Source organism: Apteryx mantelli, chromosome Z (assembly GCF_036417845.1).
Source record: "Apteryx mantelli isolate bAptMan1 chromosome Z, bAptMan1.hap1, whole genome shotgun sequence".
In the NCBI taxonomy this organism is placed as follows: Eukaryota; Metazoa; Chordata; class Aves; order Apterygiformes; family Apterygidae; genus Apteryx; species Apteryx mantelli.
Window position 1 is genome coordinate 83,238,220 of NC_090020.1, and position 19,051 is coordinate 83,257,270.

The 19,051-nt window shown below is 45.3% G+C and overlaps 1 protein-coding gene across 1 annotated transcript in view; it reads right to left on the bottom strand.

The window, feature by feature from the left end:
* Window positions 1-12,844, bottom strand: part of LOXHD1 (lipoxygenase homology PLAT domains 1) — a 141,222-nt gene extending 128,378 nt beyond the window's left edge. Inside the window, exons 1-2 of the mRNA XM_067316464.1 lie at window positions 12,764-12,844; window positions 12,367-12,643 (exon numbers count right to left, since the gene is read on the bottom strand). Coding sequence (XP_067172565.1) covers window positions 12,367-12,643; window positions 12,764-12,844 — 358 coding nt within the window. The remainder of the gene's footprint in view (window positions 1-12,366; window positions 12,644-12,763) is intronic.
* Window positions 12,845-19,051: the final 6,207 nt, after the last annotated feature.

Sequence of the window (19,051 nt, forward strand, 5' to 3'; positions counted from 1 at the left end):
GATGAGTTAAGTTGGAAGAAGACTCAAGGCTTGACAACGGGTTACTTTTCTGAAGGACGTGCCGTGGTTGGCTCAGAATAGAAGGAATTGGGTGAAATTATAGAACTGCGCCAACGGCCAGACCAGGTATCCTGATGGCCCTTCTTGGCTTTAGACCACATGGTGGTCATTAGCTAATAACTGTATTTCAGGCTTAGACCTAGAAGTTGGAGTAATGGCTAAACTTTTAACGTTTCATCTTGCACAACCAGATTGCTATGTATGTGATTTCTAGGACCTAACACCGTAAAAACGTCCTTCGTGGAAGCAGCAGCACTATTACACATTGTGCTGTTGCCCATTTTTTCCTCACTGCATTACACATATATTCAAAAGAGACAAAAAAAAGTATTGGGACTATCCGCTTTAAGCATCAGAATTTTTGCCCACTAGCACTCTACACTTCAAAATATCACAGAGAAGAAATCAAACCACTATTTTAGCTGAAAGACATGGAGACAGCATGCTGGAGTGAAACCCTGGCTGGTCATGTAAAGTTGATCAGAAACAACTCATTTCCAGCAGCTCTATTGCACCAAGACAGAAAGAAAAAATACTGTAATATTTTCCTAACCTCGCCTAGCTGTGAATGTTAATGGGACAGAAAATGGACAGTATTATAATATGAGTAGTAAGATATAATCCATGCTCAGCTAAATTTTAAGAAACCCTTGGCTTGGCATATTTCACTTATGAGCTCAAAGAAAAAGGATATTTCTTTGCAGCAGTGTAAAAAAAAAAAAAAATCCGCGGCAGGCACATGAGTAATATATACGAACAATATTTTCTTTTCACCTTCCTCTTATTAGCATTCACACGTGCCAACAGGAGATGTTTGGCACAAGGCAAAGAGCCAAATGATATAGTTGCATTAGAGACTAACAGGAGAATGACTTGCAATTCACCTTGCCCCTAGTGATTCACTACGGATTACTTCATGGTTTTCGGTGCTGCAACAACCCCATTTGGGATACAGCAAACTTAGGTCATAAATTAAGTCATAATTTTGCAATAAAAGCAAAAATTAAATTAAATTAAATAACTTTGCAAAATTATTGCATAAATTAAGTCATAATTTTGGGCAATAGTGCTGCACTCATTTGTAGCATCACAGAGGCCAAGCAAAATCTGGCCCCGTTCCTGCTTTCGGGGGAGGCGATGCCTGTTTCAGGGGATGACAGGATAGCAAAGAAATTAAGTGTTTGAAACACCACTGTCAACAAACCCCAATCCACCCCCCTTGCAAACCAAAACCCTTCTCCAGTTCCCACGATGGGAGTCACACAGCTGTGAGAAAACACAGACACATGAGAGGTGACCTGGGTCTGAGCCTGGAAGCTCAGTGCTCTGGGCCCGGGTCCATTTCCTTTCTTTGGATTTCTCTTATTTTTGATCAAATGCCATGAGCTGAAGGCTGTGATCTTTGCCAGGAATATCTCTGCAGCTCGAGGACCCAGCAGGTAGAAAAGGCCACAGTGCTGTCAAGGCAGCATTTTATACACCAAGGCACTGTTGCATGGGATCTAAGGAGGCGAGAACCGTAGATGAGTGACATGTCTTAGCCGCCCCAGGAGTTTACTCCTGAATAATTGGATATTTTGGCTTTGAGAGAACACGTCCAACCTTAGCAAATTCCAAGCATAAACTTCTTGTACCTTGCTGTTTGGGACAATAAAGCTGAATTGGACAAAAAGCTTGAAATTGGATATTTGTGAAAGTCACACTTCTAAACAAGGGTGGAATCGGGGCCAGAAAGATCAATTTTGCAACTTTAGTGCCTCAGCTGTGAAGGGGAAGATTAAGTACCAGAAAAGACAGAAGTTAAATATCTCAAATTTAATACCCACTTCACTGTGCAAGTGAGGTCTTCCCTTCCCATCGAGTTCCTTACTTTCTTCTCGGGTGTCCTTACAGGATTTCCAAGCTCCTCCATATTTTCAGGCCCCATTTTCCAAATTGCTCCCCCCCCCCCAAATAGGTTTGAATTACCTACCAAGAATGGTATTACCTACCATCACTGGTATGAATATCCTTAGGGGCATGGGCTGTTTTCTCTTGTCCAGGTGGCATTAGTAGACTAATGCTCACCTAAGATTTGCCTCTATGGTGCAAAAATGTCAGCCTTTAAAACCCCTTTTTTTTGATGGAAAATAGGCACCTGAATTCTCCAGAATCTGCCAATTTGTTTTGAGCAGGGGCACTGTGTAAATAAGTCTGACCACCTGTTCATCTATTCACTTTTCTTATCCTCCACCTGTATCAGTTTCACATGTAATAAATGCTTATTACCAGGCAAAAGAAGAATAAAGAAGAACAAACCATCCAGTTTATTTTGTCAAAAGGAAGGGTAAACAAAGACTGCGGTACTTCTCTGCAAAGTAATAACTTGCAAAGGTTGATATTTACTCATCCTTGACACTGGTGCTCATAGATCAGGATGTCTCTTGGGTTTGTTGCTTGGTCCAACAGCTGAAGACAAACCATAGCAAAGTTTTTTGCAAGAGAATGAGGGTTTGGTAAATCATGCCAGGTTTGGCTATATCCTACTATTTAGACTCTGGCTCAATGGGAACAGTCACAGAAGGCAAGTAAAGAGAGCATCAGTAGGGCTCCTGCGGTTACCCTGAAAGCTTCCAAGTGTATCCACAAAATCTCCCTCTCCCCTTAATAATTGATGGGACATCTGTATGTAATAGCATTGCTTTTAGCTGTCTGACATCTGTAAGAGTTATAATGGGAAACCATTAAGCTCCTCAAAGAGATCTGCAGGTCTGTGTAGAAAGACACCTGCGTTTAGGTGCTTTTAATCAGGAAACTGAATATGACCCCTGAGGTCAATGTAAGTCTATTTTGGGTGCCCAGAACTTGGCCAAGTTATGCTAATCTACAGCATTACGTATGGGAATGCTTGACTTCCAGGCTAGTCTCCAAATTTTGCTTTTCTCCCAGTGGGCTAGGCAAAGTCAATATAACAGTTTTTAATATAGACGCTGATACAGACTCTCCTGTTCCAAATATTATCTCAATCAAGTGGAATTTAGTTCATTTATCTCATCTGGTAGACACTGAATCCCCAGCCGACTCCATTGTTCAGCTATTTGGCATTAAGACTCCAGAAATCGGTGAAAATTTCAGCAGGCTAAACAGAACTGACTTGTTATGGACTGCAAACCCATTGTTGCTTTTCCTGGGCATACACAAGCTCAAAAGGAAAAAAAAAAAGACAAAATAGACAGTACAGTAGCTCAGTAGCTTCTTTGCTGAAAATAAGTATTCAAACACGGTCGTTTCAAGAGCAAGATATAGACGGCGTAAAATCAATATTAAGTTACATTGGAACACCACGTGAAGAAGTTACATCTGCTCCCCTGTCTTGCAGAAAGAGTTGACAGCACTAACCTGGCCATTCAGCGGCTAGAGCAGAGAAACATTCGCTTCAGAACTGTTCCCGAAATTATTGTCATGCCGTACAGACTGACAAGCGGAGACTGAAATCCTCTAGGCAAGAGCACGCAAAACTTCCTTAGCTCTGCAAGGAGGGAACGTCTTCCGAGAGGATAAGTGCTTTGGCTGATATAGTCAGGTTTTTCTGACTCTGACAACATGCTTAGCACCAATTACAACAGGGATTCCTTCAGGTCACGTACTTAGATGGTGAGTATCAAGAGCTGAGCTGGAGCTTATGACTCTGCCTAGCTTTTGTCTACCTAGAGGTAAACCGAAGAAAGCTGAAGGAATAATAATAATAAAAATAAAAAGGTTCAAACAGGATTGTTTCAAGCCTATTTGATCCCCTGCTTCAATCTCCTCATCACATGCTTCCTCCAAGAGATCTGCAAACTCTAGCCTGTGCTTCTATGCTGCCTGTGCAAGGTAAGCAAAAACTAAGCCCTCAAACACCAAAAAATGGCAGGATGCTGCCTTCATCTTGAGTATAAATCCAAAAAAATACGAACGACTTTGAGATTATGGCTATCGGAGTTACCCTCAGAGACACATCTGTTTAGCAGGATGCGTTTACCTTGGTAGCTGTAATAGCTGTTTGCACTTCACAGTATTTCCAGTTGGGAATTCACTCATTATTCTAAATATTCACTTAATGTTGATTCATGCAAAGCACCAATCACTCTGGCTCCTCCTGAAGCACTTCAGCATACGTTTATCTTTGAGCACCTCAAGTATACCTTGACATTTCTGTAAAGCACTTGCAAGTTTTTACGGGTCTGTGCTGGCCATCAAAGGTTACCGTTGCCTAGATGATGCTCTGTGCAGGCACACTACTTAAAACACTAACCATAGTAAATATTTATCAAAGGGATCATCATTTACCCACTGTGACGATGGACCTTTGAAATCAGCACTTGTTTGTTTTCATCAGGCCACAATTTGAGCAATAATCTCTTGTCGTATACAAAATTAGTCCAATTCTTCTCTCATTCACTCTGGGGCAAATCCCAACCAACTGCATTGACTTGAGCACAATGACTTTGTATTCACACTGGCATAACTGCAAACAGACTTGGGACGCACATGCTACGAGAGTTTGCTCGTTCTTTATATGCTCTAGCAAAAGCAGTTTTTGAATCTGGCATGGATGCCAAATTAATTATTCAAAGCAAAGGAGAAGGATTTTTCTCCATGAATCTTTGGACCAGTAACGCACTGTTATCCATTTTTTTCCTATTCATAGATTATAAAAAGAATTGCAGAATTAAGAATATCTTGGATTTTAAGACTTCCTAGACATTAATTAGGGAGGTTTCTTGCGAACTTACTGCTGGTACACAGAGATAGCATTATCTTGCATTCTGAAACATCATTTATCTCTTAAAATACAAATCTGAAGCTGAGTTTGGTCCCACCTGCTCCCACAGGCAGAATAGTTGCAGTCTGGAGTCTGTTATGCTTCATCAGCTATTGCAAAATCAGCGTTTCATTCTGATGCACTGTAGGAAGCCAAACTCAATTCATCTGGCGCTCCAGCTATTAGATAAAAGTGCTTTTGCCTTAGTACCACCAGAAAAAAACATCTCAGTTCTTTGCTGGAACAACAAAGAAGAATTAGCTTAGTGATCGACGTCTTTGTTATTTGCGTTGAAATTGCTCTGGAGGAAAACACCGGGCCTCAGGGGAGAAAGACGTTTGCAGGAAAAACCTGCTCCATTTCTTTCATTACCTTTTGGAGACAGCATAGGGGCTGCCAGGACATGGGGTGTCTCTGTATCATGGCTCTGGATAACGACATTAGACATTACTGCCCAACGGAAAGTGTGTAATGCAGTCTGGATAAAATATGATATTGATTTTTATCTGCAACACTGAGCAAACAAAGTCTGTGCCAGAGCAATACATCTGCAAAATGCAACTGGGAGCAATTGCCTTGGTCTTGGAGCAAAGCAATAGACCCAATTCACACAACAGCCCCACTTTCTCCTAGTGGTCTAGGATCTGGCAGCAGAATAACTGAGACCAAGGAGAGAGGCTCTCCTTGTGTCAGCTCTGATACCCAATATTCAGAAGGCTCCAAGTATCAGGAAAAGCAATTTCAACAAAAAACCTCCCGCAGTCCCCAGCCAGTCTGGGCTTGGAGACACCACAAGGTGGGACATCCTTCATGTTCTCCAACAGGGGCAGAGAGACATACTTCCTCCCAGTTTGGTCTGGAGTTATTTTTGCTGACAAAAACATGCCAAAAAATACACGTTTCAAAAACATTCAGCCTGAAGCCAGGAATGCAGCCAGATCAGCGTCAGCGCAATGAGTTAACAGCTGGCAAAGTCACGGGCACCCGTGGAGTGGGTCACCCCACACACAGTGACAGCCAGCCCACCCGCAGGTACGCCGTCTGTGGATCCGGGGAGGGCAACACGATGCCCTTTGCACCTCTCTGCTGAGCAACCAGCGCCTTTTGCCCAGGAGACCCGATTTCCAGCCACGTTGATGCTTTGCACGGGGAAGGACTGACACCCGTCAGAAGCTTGTTATAAATACAAGTGGCACGCTTTACGTATGTTTAAACGCACTTTGTTACCTGTCTTTATAAATGAATCACAACAGCAAATATCCTAACTTAACCATTTATGAAAAATGGTCACTATTCAAACAGCACCTTAAAAAATCCTTTAAAAAAAAAAAAACAAATATGAATGGATGTAAAGCATGACCATCCCACTTCCTACTTCTTCCTTCTTTACAAATAGCTTCCGATTAACACTGAGAGCTCACAGAGAGGTCTGATGGGTGGAGATATCGCACACACGTATAAAGCAAAGTGACTGCACCAAACTGATGCTGAAAAATATGCCGGATTTGAACACTGGGGGTGAAGCATGCGAAACACTGACAGCACCCAGTAAGCACAGCAGGTGACAGAAATGACGAACTGCCACCCCAATATCTGTCCAATGAGTCCCGCAATACGTGTGGGTTATTATTATAATTATTATAAGGCAGGCTGTTTTTAAAGTAAGCATCGCCTTGCAGGCTCTGGCGACATTGGCACTGCTCAGCGATGCGTCCTCAGGAAGCTCTCTGGACCACGGTGGCCCAGGGACCCGCGAGGAAGGACGAATCACCAACGTGTCCCACCAGCACTGGCAGGAATGGATCAGAGTGGGGCATTGAACTGAGCCAGAATTAAAACAAAAACAAAAACAAACAAACACACCCACAGTTTGTCCCAGTTCCCCCTCTCTGTTTTGTCCATTGGAGCTCAGTAAAATCCTCTCTCCAGGCTTTCCATCCAGCTGGAAGCAATTCCCTCTTTTTCACAGTATTTGGATGCTAGTCCAAGCGCCCAGGGACAGGATGATAAACAGCTCCATGGAAAGCCAGGAAGACATATATCTGGCAAAGTATAAGTGGGAACAGAGCTAACGATCCTAAAAAAAAACCCACCAAACAACCAAACAAAAAACCCTGCAATCCAGAAATCAGGAGTTTGAACCCACAAGGGATCTGCCATACCTCTGAGCAAAAGCAGTTGCTCAGTTTTCTTCTCTCCAACCAGAGAATGAAAAATTACCTGAGCAAAGCTTGGACTTCCTAAAAATGCGGTAATCGGAATTAGTTTCTTAAAAGGAAAGAAAAAAAAACCCAGACGTAGAATTATTCCAGTGTGATCTAGTTCTAGCCCTGTATCCTTTAAAGGTCACCTTCCCCAGGGAAGGCTCCTTGCCCTGCAACGTGGATGCTACAGATAATTAAATCCAGGGAAATGCTTCTAGAACAAGATATATAAATCTCTACTTAACAGCTGCTTCTCAGTGAAGTCTTGTTCTGTTTCTCTTTAGGCACTTTCAGATATTTTCTGGTGAAGGCCACGAAGCAGAGAAGCCACAGACAATTAAGGATATGAAACAGAACTTGCAATTCCGTTCAGATTTACATATTTCAGGTGTGAGGAAGGCAGCAATGCTTGGAGGGAGGGGGGAAAAAAAAAAGAAGAATCTGGCCCTTATTCACTTAGGTTTTCCAGGCCTCGGACATCATATCAGCTGCACAACGTGTTTGGCAGCCTCGCGCGTACAGCTGTTCCTCGCTGCTGCTTTTGGTGCTGCCAGCTGGGCTAAGCCGCCCCAGATGGTTCGTATGTGTGTAACAAGGACGCCTCCTACATATGTTCAGGACCGCTGGGTCCTGCCCGCGGAGAGGATGGAGAGGGAAAGGCGAGAGCGCGCGCAAGCGCCGGGAGGCCGGCTCCAGCCGGCAAGCTCAGCTCCCACCCGGGAATGGGCTGCAAGGGCCCAAACTCACAGGCTGGAAAGTCTCAGCAAGGGCTTGCTCGGAAGTGTTTCGTGATTGCGCTTGCCTGCACGACCGTGCTGGTTTTCTACTAGCAGCAGCCCTAGGCGATGGCTGGTTGTAGAGGACAGCAGTGAAGAGCCGCTGTGGTTGCTTGCAAAGCACCATCCACAGAGTTTCCTCCGCTAATTTCTAATTAGTAACGCCTCGTTTCAACACAACACTTCCAGGCCAGCTTAACTCTTCACCAAGTATCTAAAAACTGGGCCCAAAGATTTTTAGGTGCCTACGTAAAATGCTAGCAAATGCTCTTGCAGCTTCATCTGCATTTCACTATCACAGCTAGTTTAATATTGGCTAGTTTTGCCGCACAAGCCGATAGCTCCTAGACAGACTCATCTAACACACTCCAGAAGTGACCTATACTTTTTAAAAATTATGTTTAATAAGGTCATTTGCATCTCAGCACTTTCCGCAGTTTGAAACATGCAGTTCACTACAACTTCACAGCGGGTACGACACCACCTTCCCTCGGTAGCAGGGATGTCCCACTGGATCACAAGACAAAATTGCCACCGGTACAAAACTCTTCACTGAATGTTTTATGCCTAAAACCAAAGCTCATTTTAGTGGGGAGGAGGAAAATAATAATAATAATAATAATAATAATAAAATCTGTCTTCCAAGGCGGATTCCTTTCTCATTCCAGTTTGGAATATTAATCAAAGCCTCAGTTTAGAAGGATCACTGGGCCCAGGGCCCAGATGAGGTATTTTTGCAACTAAGGATCATCTATCATGAAAGCGTGATATGTTCCTCCAGTTTTGGGCAAGGCACAGGGAGAGCTTACGATTGCACATCGCTCGCTTTCCTTCTCAATTCCACTGCTAAACTGCATTAAAAGAGAACTTAGAAATAAACTCAGTGTGTCCTGAATGTTCTTTCTAGCATTCAGGACACACTGAGTTTATTTCTAAGTCCTAAACCTTTGCTGCAGTTGCCAAAGGAGTATTATGCACCCAATGTAACACAATAAAATTGATGGCACACATTGAAGGAAAGGATGAGTGGCTTATACCTCTATCTACAAATCAACACAGGCCATTCCCCCCCTAAATATCACCATTTAAGACATCAATACATCAACAAAAATATGCATTTCTAACATATCTTCTTTCAGTCACAAAGTACTCAGAATTTGTCCCTGCAAAAGACCACTGCAGCCCCAAAGTACTAAATTCCTGGGAGCTAATCAGGGCTTTGCTTCTTGGCATGGAAGTATACATTTTACATGGACATCTTCAGTGTCTTTATTATTACGAGCCACCTAAGATTTTCTAGCCCTTTACTGTCACATGAACCAGTCATTTAGGAGACTACATGTATGGAAGTGCCTTATCTTTCATCCTCAATAAAACAGTGGTGGGAACTGTGTCCCTGGAGCTGTTGACAAAGCGAGCATTGCGCAGCAGGTCTGGAAGAAAAAGAAAAACCTACAGCTACGCAAAAAGAAAAGTCCTGGGAGCTCTTGAGCAGCAGCACCTTAACGCCACAGTCACCTGGCCAGCAGCTACCAGCTCAGCCAGAGAGAAGACTCAGTTAATAGCATAAAAGCAGGTTTGGGGCAGGAAACCTTTTGTTTCTTCCTGCCAAACCAGAGACATTCATGGCTTTGGGGAAAGCGACCCAGAAAGCAGGTGGTGATACCTAGCCATTTCCTTCAGGTTCCTCTGGGCCCCGAACCTGAGTGGGTAGATAAGCAATCATGCCAATCTCTCTCTTCCCTACTGCAGACAAGACTGGGATATCAGGAGAAAGTCACGGAGAAAAAGGAGGGATTTCTGCAAAGGGTTGGGTTGCAGGCCCTCAGATATCCCCGCTGAACGTAGGCAGCTGGTACATATAGATAGAGTCTTTAAAGTCTCATGGATAGGCAGCTAGGCTGTAGTATCAATAGTTTATGGCTGCCAGCTTCTCTTGAAGGCTACTGATTGCCCTGATTAACCTTAAACTACGCAGCGTGCCCTGTTTGCAGTATTATTGTCAATTGAAGACATACGGTATTAAGTAACTTTGCAAATACCTATTAATAAATAACTAACCTAGTTAACACCAGGATCACCGGAATGGACAATAGCTGCAATTTAGTTAAAAATGCCCGTTACCCCTGCTATAATTTCCTCAGGTACACTATCACCCAGTCACTTTATATCTTTTGTTTTCCTGTCCCCAGGAATTGGATTCACCTTGTTCTTCAGTCATCAGTCGAAGGCGACAAAGGGGCGGGGGGATCCCTTCTCCTGTTTGCCAATACAATAAGATAAAGAGGACTTTGGATGACACTGACACCGTCAACTGCCTGCTTATAAAACATTTACAACACCCCTCTTTTCTTTTTACAGCAGAAGGAATCACTGATTGTGGACTGAGAGACATCTCTGCTGAATATTCGCTGGTACCAAAGGTAGCTGACATCCCTAAAACTCCTGGAAGGTTTGTTTTGTTCTGTTTTTGGGTTTTTTGTGTTTTTTTTTGCAGAAGTTACACATTTCTCTGATGTCTGACTGACACCGGTCCCTTCAGTCAATAGTCCTATGGATGAAAAGCAGCAATAATCTCCAGAACCAGATCACACAAAATAGGAATTTGCCGCTTTGAACGAAAATACGAAGAGAAGCAACGTGGCGCGTGGTACAGGGAATAGCTGCAACTCAAGCAAAGAGAAAAGGTAGGTAGTGTGCTCCTAAGTTTTTGCTTTTTTGGTGCCAAGTGCCCCAGCAGCAGAAGACCAGTCTTTCCGTGGTGGAAAGCCACAGTTACTCATCAATTGCATATCTCCTACACAGCACCCTTCCCCTCTTCCCAGTTTCCCTTCTCACAGGGAGCGTGACAGGTTTTGGTCCAAGTTTTTAAATTTCTGATAGAGGCTATGAGAGTCAAGTCCCTGCTTAGTGATTTCCCAGTGTGTTTGAACCACAAGGTACCACCGCCACTGCAGAAATTGTTGACAAGGTGAGCGGAAGACCATGGAGAGGTTATTACAGGCATTTGTTGGAACTTCTCCCTTTGAAAAGTGCAGCTGTTACTGCTCCTCTGCCACGAAAAAAATTGTAGTATGAGGGGAGATGTCTCACCAAGAGCCATCAGAATTGAGGTCAGATTACGCTCATGGCCTAAAGAGCATATTTAGGAGAGCCTCGTTTCTCCTGAATCAGAATGGTTAAATCATTTTTCTTTTCCCAGTACAGCCATACACCGTTACAGAAGTCATCAATTACAGTTAACCCATAACCATGCTGCAGGGGTGAGATGCTTTGCAAGACTCGTTAGGCGCACTCGGTTCTCAGCATTGCCACGCACAAGACGCAAGTGCTATTACCCTAATTAACCGATGGGGAAACCACAGCGCAGAGAGGTTAAGTGATTTGCCCCAGTCTCGCCAAGATCCAGTTGCGCAGGTAGTGAACAATGCCACCCCTTAGCAGGCCATTACTTTTTCCTCGCCCACCTCTTTGATACGGAGACAACCTTGCTGCACCTGGGAGCACCCTCCCATCTCCTGAGGGCTGCTTGTTCAAACATGGAGCTACACCACGGGTTGTTACTACTTGCCTCGTGGTCTTCTTGCCTCTTGGCTACGTCACTGTAGGTTTGCTGAGCTGGGCAGCACCAAAACTCAGCCCAGTGCAAGAGGGATTACTAACTGCCACCCAGCAGAGCCCTTTTTTTTTTTAAATCTGGGAGATATTAGATGTAGCCAGTTTGATAGCTACATTCCTTCTGCAGGCCATGCTCTTCAGATGAGTGGATCATCTAAAAACGGATTTCATGGGGTGAATATTCTAAAATGCTTCAAATGGACTGTTTATAATATGGCAGTATTAAGGTTTAGAGGACTAGCTATATATCTCCAGCTTCTTTGGTTACTTACAACAGCCAGAGAGATGGTGGGCTGGACCTCACAGAACCACAGAATGGTTGAGGTTGGAAGGGACCTCTGGAGATCATCTAGTCCAACCGCCCTGCTCAAGCAGGGTCACTTAGAGCACGTTGCACAGGATCGCGTCCAGGCGGGTTCTGAATATCTCCAGAGAAGGAGACTCCACAACCTCTCTGGGCAACCTGTTCCGGTGCTCTGTCACCTCCTGCTTCTACATCAATCCTAACCGGCCCACTGCCTGCTCATCTGGCTGCAGCCGTCACCAGCACATTCCTGCTGCACATGCTTGAGCAAGGATGTGCACCTTTGCCTTGTCTCCTGCTTACACAAGGGGTGTCTAACTGCTGCTTGTAGCTTCTGGACCTCACCACAATGCAAATAATATTAATTAGGAGAATGTAGTTACGGCAGCACCATGCATGTGGCAAAGTGACTTCACAAACTGAAGAGCTCATGCAGGCACAATCCATCAGTGCAGTGACACTTATATAGTAAAAATTCTTATTTAAAGATATTCTCCGCATAGGAAAGACAAGTGCCTGCACCTCCAGGAAGGGTCCTGAGATGGGCGTTCACAGAGCTCGCAACAGCCCAGCACCGTAACTGCCTGCCCAAAAGGAGAGATAAGAAATGATGGAGCTGACCTTTTTTTTTGTTGTACTCATCTTCTGTCACATTGGAGGAGTCCGAATGATAGTCCCGAAGCTCCTGTTCATACATCTCCACAAAATTGTCATCCTTTACTTTCTTGGATTTGTCACCTTTCTTCTTCTTCTTTTCTTTGCCTTTTTTGCCTTTTTTCTTCTTTTTCTTTCTGTGCCCATAGTCATCCTCATCCTCACTGCTATACTCTCTTCGCTTGGCTTTTTTCTTCTTCTTCTTTTTCTTCTTCACTTCCCCATCATCCTCAGAGTTCTCAGACTTTGATTTATTTTCAGTCTTTTTCTCTAGGCTTTCATCTTTCTCTTTTTCCTCTTTTACGTCCTCCTCTTTTTCCTCTTTTACGTCCTCCTCTTTCTCCTCTTCTACCTCCTCCACCACCTCCTCTTCCTCCTCCTCCACCACCTCCTCTTCCTCCTCCTCCTCCTCTTCTGCTTTGTTCTTTTTGGCCTTTTCTTTCATGTCATTATTGTTTTTTCTCCCCAAGCTTTTAACAACACACACTACTGTTGCCTCAACTTGATTTCTGCCACCTGCCTCTGGCTCCTTCACCTGTCAGTAGAGTCCTTCTGTCCTTTTTCTTCTGCCTAGGCTCTCGTTTCTCACTGCCCTTCCTCCTCCCCAGCGCAGTCTAAGTATGTCCTAGACTCCCTTTTTCTTCCTGACCCACAAGCGCTGTCAGCTCACCTCCTTCTTCTGACTTGTCCTGCCTTCCTTCCCCCTCTTTAACTGAAGCACCTTCCTCTTCGTGTCCTTCTGTCTCTTCTTGTCTTTGGGTTCTTTTTTTTTTTTTGTACTATTATTTATTCATCACTCTGTGCTGACAACTTTCTTCTTTTTTCAGTACTGCCTCGGACCCCGCTCGGGGTCAGTTAACAATCTGGGTCTACGGTATCAGGACACGCCAATCAAGGTTGTAGCTTTCTGGAAAATCGGTCAGAGGAGGGCACATGGTCAAGTCGCTACTTGTCCTTCACACGCCAGCTCCGGAGGGGGGGAAACAAAGGCATTTCTCCTCCTCGCAACCTGTAGCAGCTTCAGAAGCCTCATGAAAAATTAGTGTTATTGAGTCATGTGATTACAAAACAGATGGGCAGGTGAAAAAGGAGACCTGCCAAGCAACCATATCGTACTGGTCTGCATTTCCTCTCCATTATTCATGGTGTTGGGATCACCTTACTGATAACAAAGGTCTCAACTTTACATGGATTTTTTTTTTTTTTTTTTTTTTTTGCCAGCCCAGTCAGCAACCAGAGAAAACAAGCATCTCCAGGATCTCTGCATGGAGACCTCCACGGTGCCAGCAATGCACTCCAGGTCCAGCTCCTCTGTCCCCTAGAAACTGTGCCATACTTCCAACCGAATCAATGTCCCCATTCAATAAAGGCAAAAGAGAAACTCTGCACTGGCTTTACCCAAGATACCCTGGTAACGGCCCCTCTTCCCCATCCGGACCGTCAGCGCAGCCGTGCTCCGAGCTGCACGATGGCACGGACGTACAGCTCCGAGCACTTGCACTGGGTTGCACCCAGCCCCACCACGGAGGATGCTTTCTCTCTCCTGGCAGGGGAGGGGAGGACAAATAACATGAGACTAGGTCAATCTCCGCTGCAGTCAGGAGTGGATGATTTAAAATCTAGCTGCAAATGGGACGAGGAAAAGAAGAAAAATCATCCCTCTTCTTATTTAAAGGTGCTCTGATGGGTTTTGTCATAGAAAATGGAATTTAATTAAAAAATTGCGATATGGAAAACTATATTGAATTTCTCCAGCGTAGCCCAAGTGTATGTAAACCAAGCAGGGCAGCTGCCCTGGCACTAAATCACGCTAATGGAAGAACTGAGAGCTGAATTTATGGCAGGGCTGCTGGATCACAATACGCAGCCTCCTGCTACCAACCGCTACCATTAAGGGCATAGCGCTGCCCACCAGCTCCTCAAATGATGAATGAGGTGCAGCGTGCTTGGCGATACGCTGCCCAAATTAATGCTGCGGTAAGTATTGCGGCGTATGCTACGGGGTTAAAAGTATAATAGAAAAAGAAACACCCAACATCTCCAAGAGCAGCCAGTCGCGCTAACTCGGCAGTGGTACCCAAGGGCAACTTCGATCCTTAACATCCCATTGGGTGGAATAGCAGCGTTTTATATTTCCGTTCCCATCCGGCAGGCGCCCTCCTTACCGGGTGTTCAGCCAGCACCAGTCTCCAGCAATTTGTTTTAAATTAAAAAAAAAAAAAAAAAAAATTACAAAAACAAATGCACCAGACTCTTCGCTGCTTCTATCACTGAAAGGAAATTGTACTTTTAAACATCACCGCATGAATTATTCAGGGAGAGCTTTCAAGAAGAATGGCTTTTCTAAGCTCTCTCTTAAAAAAAAAAATCATATACATATTAAAAAAAAACCACTGTCCTTCCTAATGACACCGCTTTCACTTGCCAGACGCCTGGGATGTCACCACTGTAGGGCCTGCACTGCAGACTTTCAGGTCTCCGTTTGCTGTAAAACAGCAGAAAGGCACACAGCAGCTTTTCCCCCTCTGCAGGTTTTTCCCCCACAAAAGCTTTGCATAAGAGGTCAGCACGTTATATTAATAATCGCTACTTTACCCCCCCTCTCTGGGAAAACCATCAGCCCACAGCAGAAACCACAGGCACAAGATTTCCGGCTTAAAACTGGGAGCTGGGTTTAAGTCACGGTGGCAGAAAAGCCACCAAAAAAGAAAAACAGAAGAAGAATCTGCCTTCAAACAAACAAACAAACAAACAAAAAGTCACAGGATATCTGCGAAAGCCAAAAGTCATCTCTTTCTGCTGTGCTTTTACGATGAAAACACTTCATCAAAACCGAATCCCTGAACGCTGCTGCTCCCAACAGCTCCAAATCCGGCTTTATGCAGTGAAACGCAGACGGCCGCAGACGCCTAAGGCCAAAAGGGAGCATTACGGTTACTCAGAGCGAGGAACCCAACTCAAAAGTTGGTGCCTTCGAGCCCAAAACAGCTTTCGTGCAGCCCCAGCGAGCGCCGCAGCTGCGGTCCCCATCGGCGCTTGCAGCGATGCGCCGCGTCCTGGAGCCACGTTTTGGGGAGAAACATCTGGGGCGCTAAAACCACCAGTCGGACACCGCGGAGCGGGAAGGAATTTACCGTGTCTTGTTCAAACTTTGTTCCGTGTGTTTCCTTTTTTTTGGTCCTTTAATTAAAGAAACACGCCGAGAAGGTTCCAGCTCGCTTTTGTTCTTTTGGTGAATAACAGCTGGGCGCAGAACAATGGGGTTTATTGGTGCATAAAGAACGACTGGGAAAGCAACCAAGCCATCGGTGAGAACCATTAGTTAAAGCTGTCAACAGTATTTATACGGGTTTATAGGCTATATACTCTTGCTGCGCGTGCGGCAAGAGATTCCCTAAAAAAGAAAAAAAAGGGGGAAAAAAAAGGAGGAAAAAATAAAGGACTAGAGCCAGAACCCACCAGAGCGCGGTTGACTTGTTGAATTACAAAAGACTTGCTGCAATACCAGAGAACAAAATTTGGCTCCTTTAGGTCCTGACTCACCCGTAGCCTTTTGCCTGGGCTGCTAAAACTTGCACAGCGCTGCAATAGTCACGTTACTTAAGGCAAGGGAAGAACATACCTTTTCTTTAGTTCGCTCTTTTCTATGCAGTACTTATTATAGCTGTAAAATCCAGCCACCCTGGACCCAGGCATCATGCGATGGGGCTGAAAGTACTCAGCCCAGCATGCCATACACATGCAGGACGTCTCCTTTGGAAAAAAAGTGTATTTAGCAGTAAACACTAAAGGTTTCCTTTAGTGGAGTCGCTTCGTTTCCCTCCCATGTGCATGAGCAACGTGCAGGACTGGGAGAGGAGGTGCTGTGGGAGCCACTGGCCCGTGTTGCAGCACCGGTCCTTACAGGTAGGAATGGGACCTAACAGTGCTGACCAAGAGCTTTGCTTTTTCTTCCAGCCCCAGTCGGTACTCACTTTAATTTTTTTCCAAATAATAATAATAATAAAAAATACACAAAAGAAAAACCAAAAAAAAAACTACCTGTGCATCTGCATCGCAATCCCATCGGCCCACGAGCTCACCCAACGGCGGTTTGGGATATTGGGGTAAGATCCCGACCCGTCTCCAAACGGTTTCACGTGCCCGCAGGCTTCGGTGGGAGCGCGCTGCCTCCAAGCGCATGGGCATAACGGCCTCTGCTGGCAAAAACGGGGTTTAGCCGAGGGAAATGTTTTCCTAGCAAAACCCAGGAGGAGCTGCTAGAGGTGCTGCCGGAGAGGAGCCACCATCCCCGGTGCCAGGGCCCTCCGGCACCTCCGGCACGGGGACCCGCTTGCAAACCCGGAGCCCTGGCTTCTTTTATAGCATCTCCGTCTCCAGAGCGGAGAACCTGCCTTAGCCAAGGTCATAAGCAAAAGCCTTAAAAGCGGTGATAAAGCTTGAGGGCTCTGACCCTTGCACCGGTAGGGATCGCGCCATCCTTTTGCGCCAACGCCGTTAGGAGTCAAACTTCAGAAAAAGCCAAACCGAGACATTTATACCAAGTCTCTCGAGAACAGGTGGAAAACTGCAATGCCCTCCTCTACTACGCTGCTTTTCCGGGGGACAGCGCTTTCCTCCGATTTTGAGGGCACCTACCAAACTCCAGGATCTACTCCAGATATCTGCAGCTGGCAAGGTTCATTAGTAGTTATGCGTGCACTAACCCATCAAAGCTTATTCACAGACATGAGCTATTTTGAAAGCTACAAGCCAAGGCAGGAACAGTGTTCTTCATGCTGCCGATATAAAACAGCTCCCTTGCAAGAACAAATGTGTAATGCTGGCGAAAGACATGCCTTTTTTTTTTTTTTTTTAATCAATTTAATTCACAAGGTTTGAGCTGGGCTAAGAATTAATTAGCGACAATTAAAAATAGATTGAACTGTGATTATGGCTTATCATGTGTCCTTAAGAAGTCATGCTGAGCCCACGCATACTCAGCAAATACAAGATGCTCAAAATCTCTATCTGCCGCTTTTTGCATGAACAGAGGCGTCTCAAAGCTTACAGAGAGCATCACACTCAATTACCAGAGGAGCTGTGCAGCATGGATTTGGGAAGAATATAATCCAAGTCATCGTCTTCAAGGGAGTTTTGCAACGTGAGAAAACGTGAAAGGCTCTGACTGCATTTTTCACTTGCTTCTCCGACTGCCTTTTCGGAGAGCAACGGAAAATTAGCGCTGCAGAGACCATCTATGTCAAGTGGACATAGATGCACTCCAACACGTAAGGGACCAGATTGCCAGCTGCTCTAAATAACTTAAGTTACTTCTGTTTATTCCAGCTGTGCAGCCAGCCCTAATTAACATGTGAGCTACAGTTAATAATAAGGCACGTGGTTCCCCCATTAGAGGGACTTTTCCCTTCCAGACTCGCCGTTCGAGCCCTGCTGATTCCAAAAGAATGAGAGATTCGGCCCCAAGACTAATTCATCTATTCCTTTTGAGCAGATGAATTCCTTGTGCAGGACTTCATTTAAGTTGCCCCCAGGAAGGAGCGACCTACCTCCTTGAATCCCAGACTATTCCGACATATCTATTCTGCCAGAAGGCTATAAAATCCGCTGTTTTTAAAAAGACTGTGACTCACATTAGCTTTAAGGATTTCAAAGGATACTTTTTCCCCCCCTTGAAGGACACCACAGAGAAGAGATCAAAGCAGAAGCACCCAGATGACGGGGGCACCAGGAGAGAAGCATCTGGCTTTGAGCACCACGGCGAGCCCAAAGCAGGCAGCTTCGCAAGGCATTGAGCGCAGTGAGATTTATAGCACAAGCAGAAACATCAGCACTTGGGTTTACAACTCCTCTGCACCCTGGGCTGCCGCAGGGGGAGGACATTAAGAGCTCAGACAGATGCTCTCCACCTAGCACCCAATGCAGGGCTGCAAGGGCATGTTTAGAGAGCACCAGGGTGGGCAGATCGTTCCACCTGAACTTACCTTCTCACTTAAAAGCTGGTGGAAGATCACACAGCAAAGGGACCATGCAGCAGCATTAGGCTAGAATGCGTAAAATAGGGTTTCCATGTCAAAGGCTATGAGAAACGATGTCAAGAGGCCAGAAACGTCAATCACCTGCAGCCCTAGCTAGTGCAGGGGTTGGCCACAGAGGCCTGGAGACATGCAGAAAGGCGGGGAGGAAGAAGAGAGGGGAAATGGGCCGGTGCTTGCCACTTGCGTTTCACCCAGCATCCCTCGGCTCTTCCCACATCCCCCAGCGACACTTCCCAGGAGAGCACGGCGTGGCGGACCCCACCAGGAACGCCGAGCGGAGCAACCACCCGTTCCCTGTGCACGCCAACAACAGCACTTCTCCCCCGGATTAAGAATAAAAACACCTCTTCTTTTAGGAAAGCACCTTAATTAATGGCTTTCATTAGGTAGCGAGCCAGGGAACTAGGTGATTGAATTGCTGGAGGACACAACGGCAGGAGAGGTAACGGGCTGAAAGCCAGCGTGGCCAACAAGGCGAAACCTCTTTCCTTTATTATATGAGAGGTGAGGAAGTCAAGCGTGAACGAAGCGCCGCTAGAGAAACCAGAGACGCCAGGCAAGTACTAATTATCCAGATGAGTCCATTATACCTATCGCTGCCACGCACTGCCCAA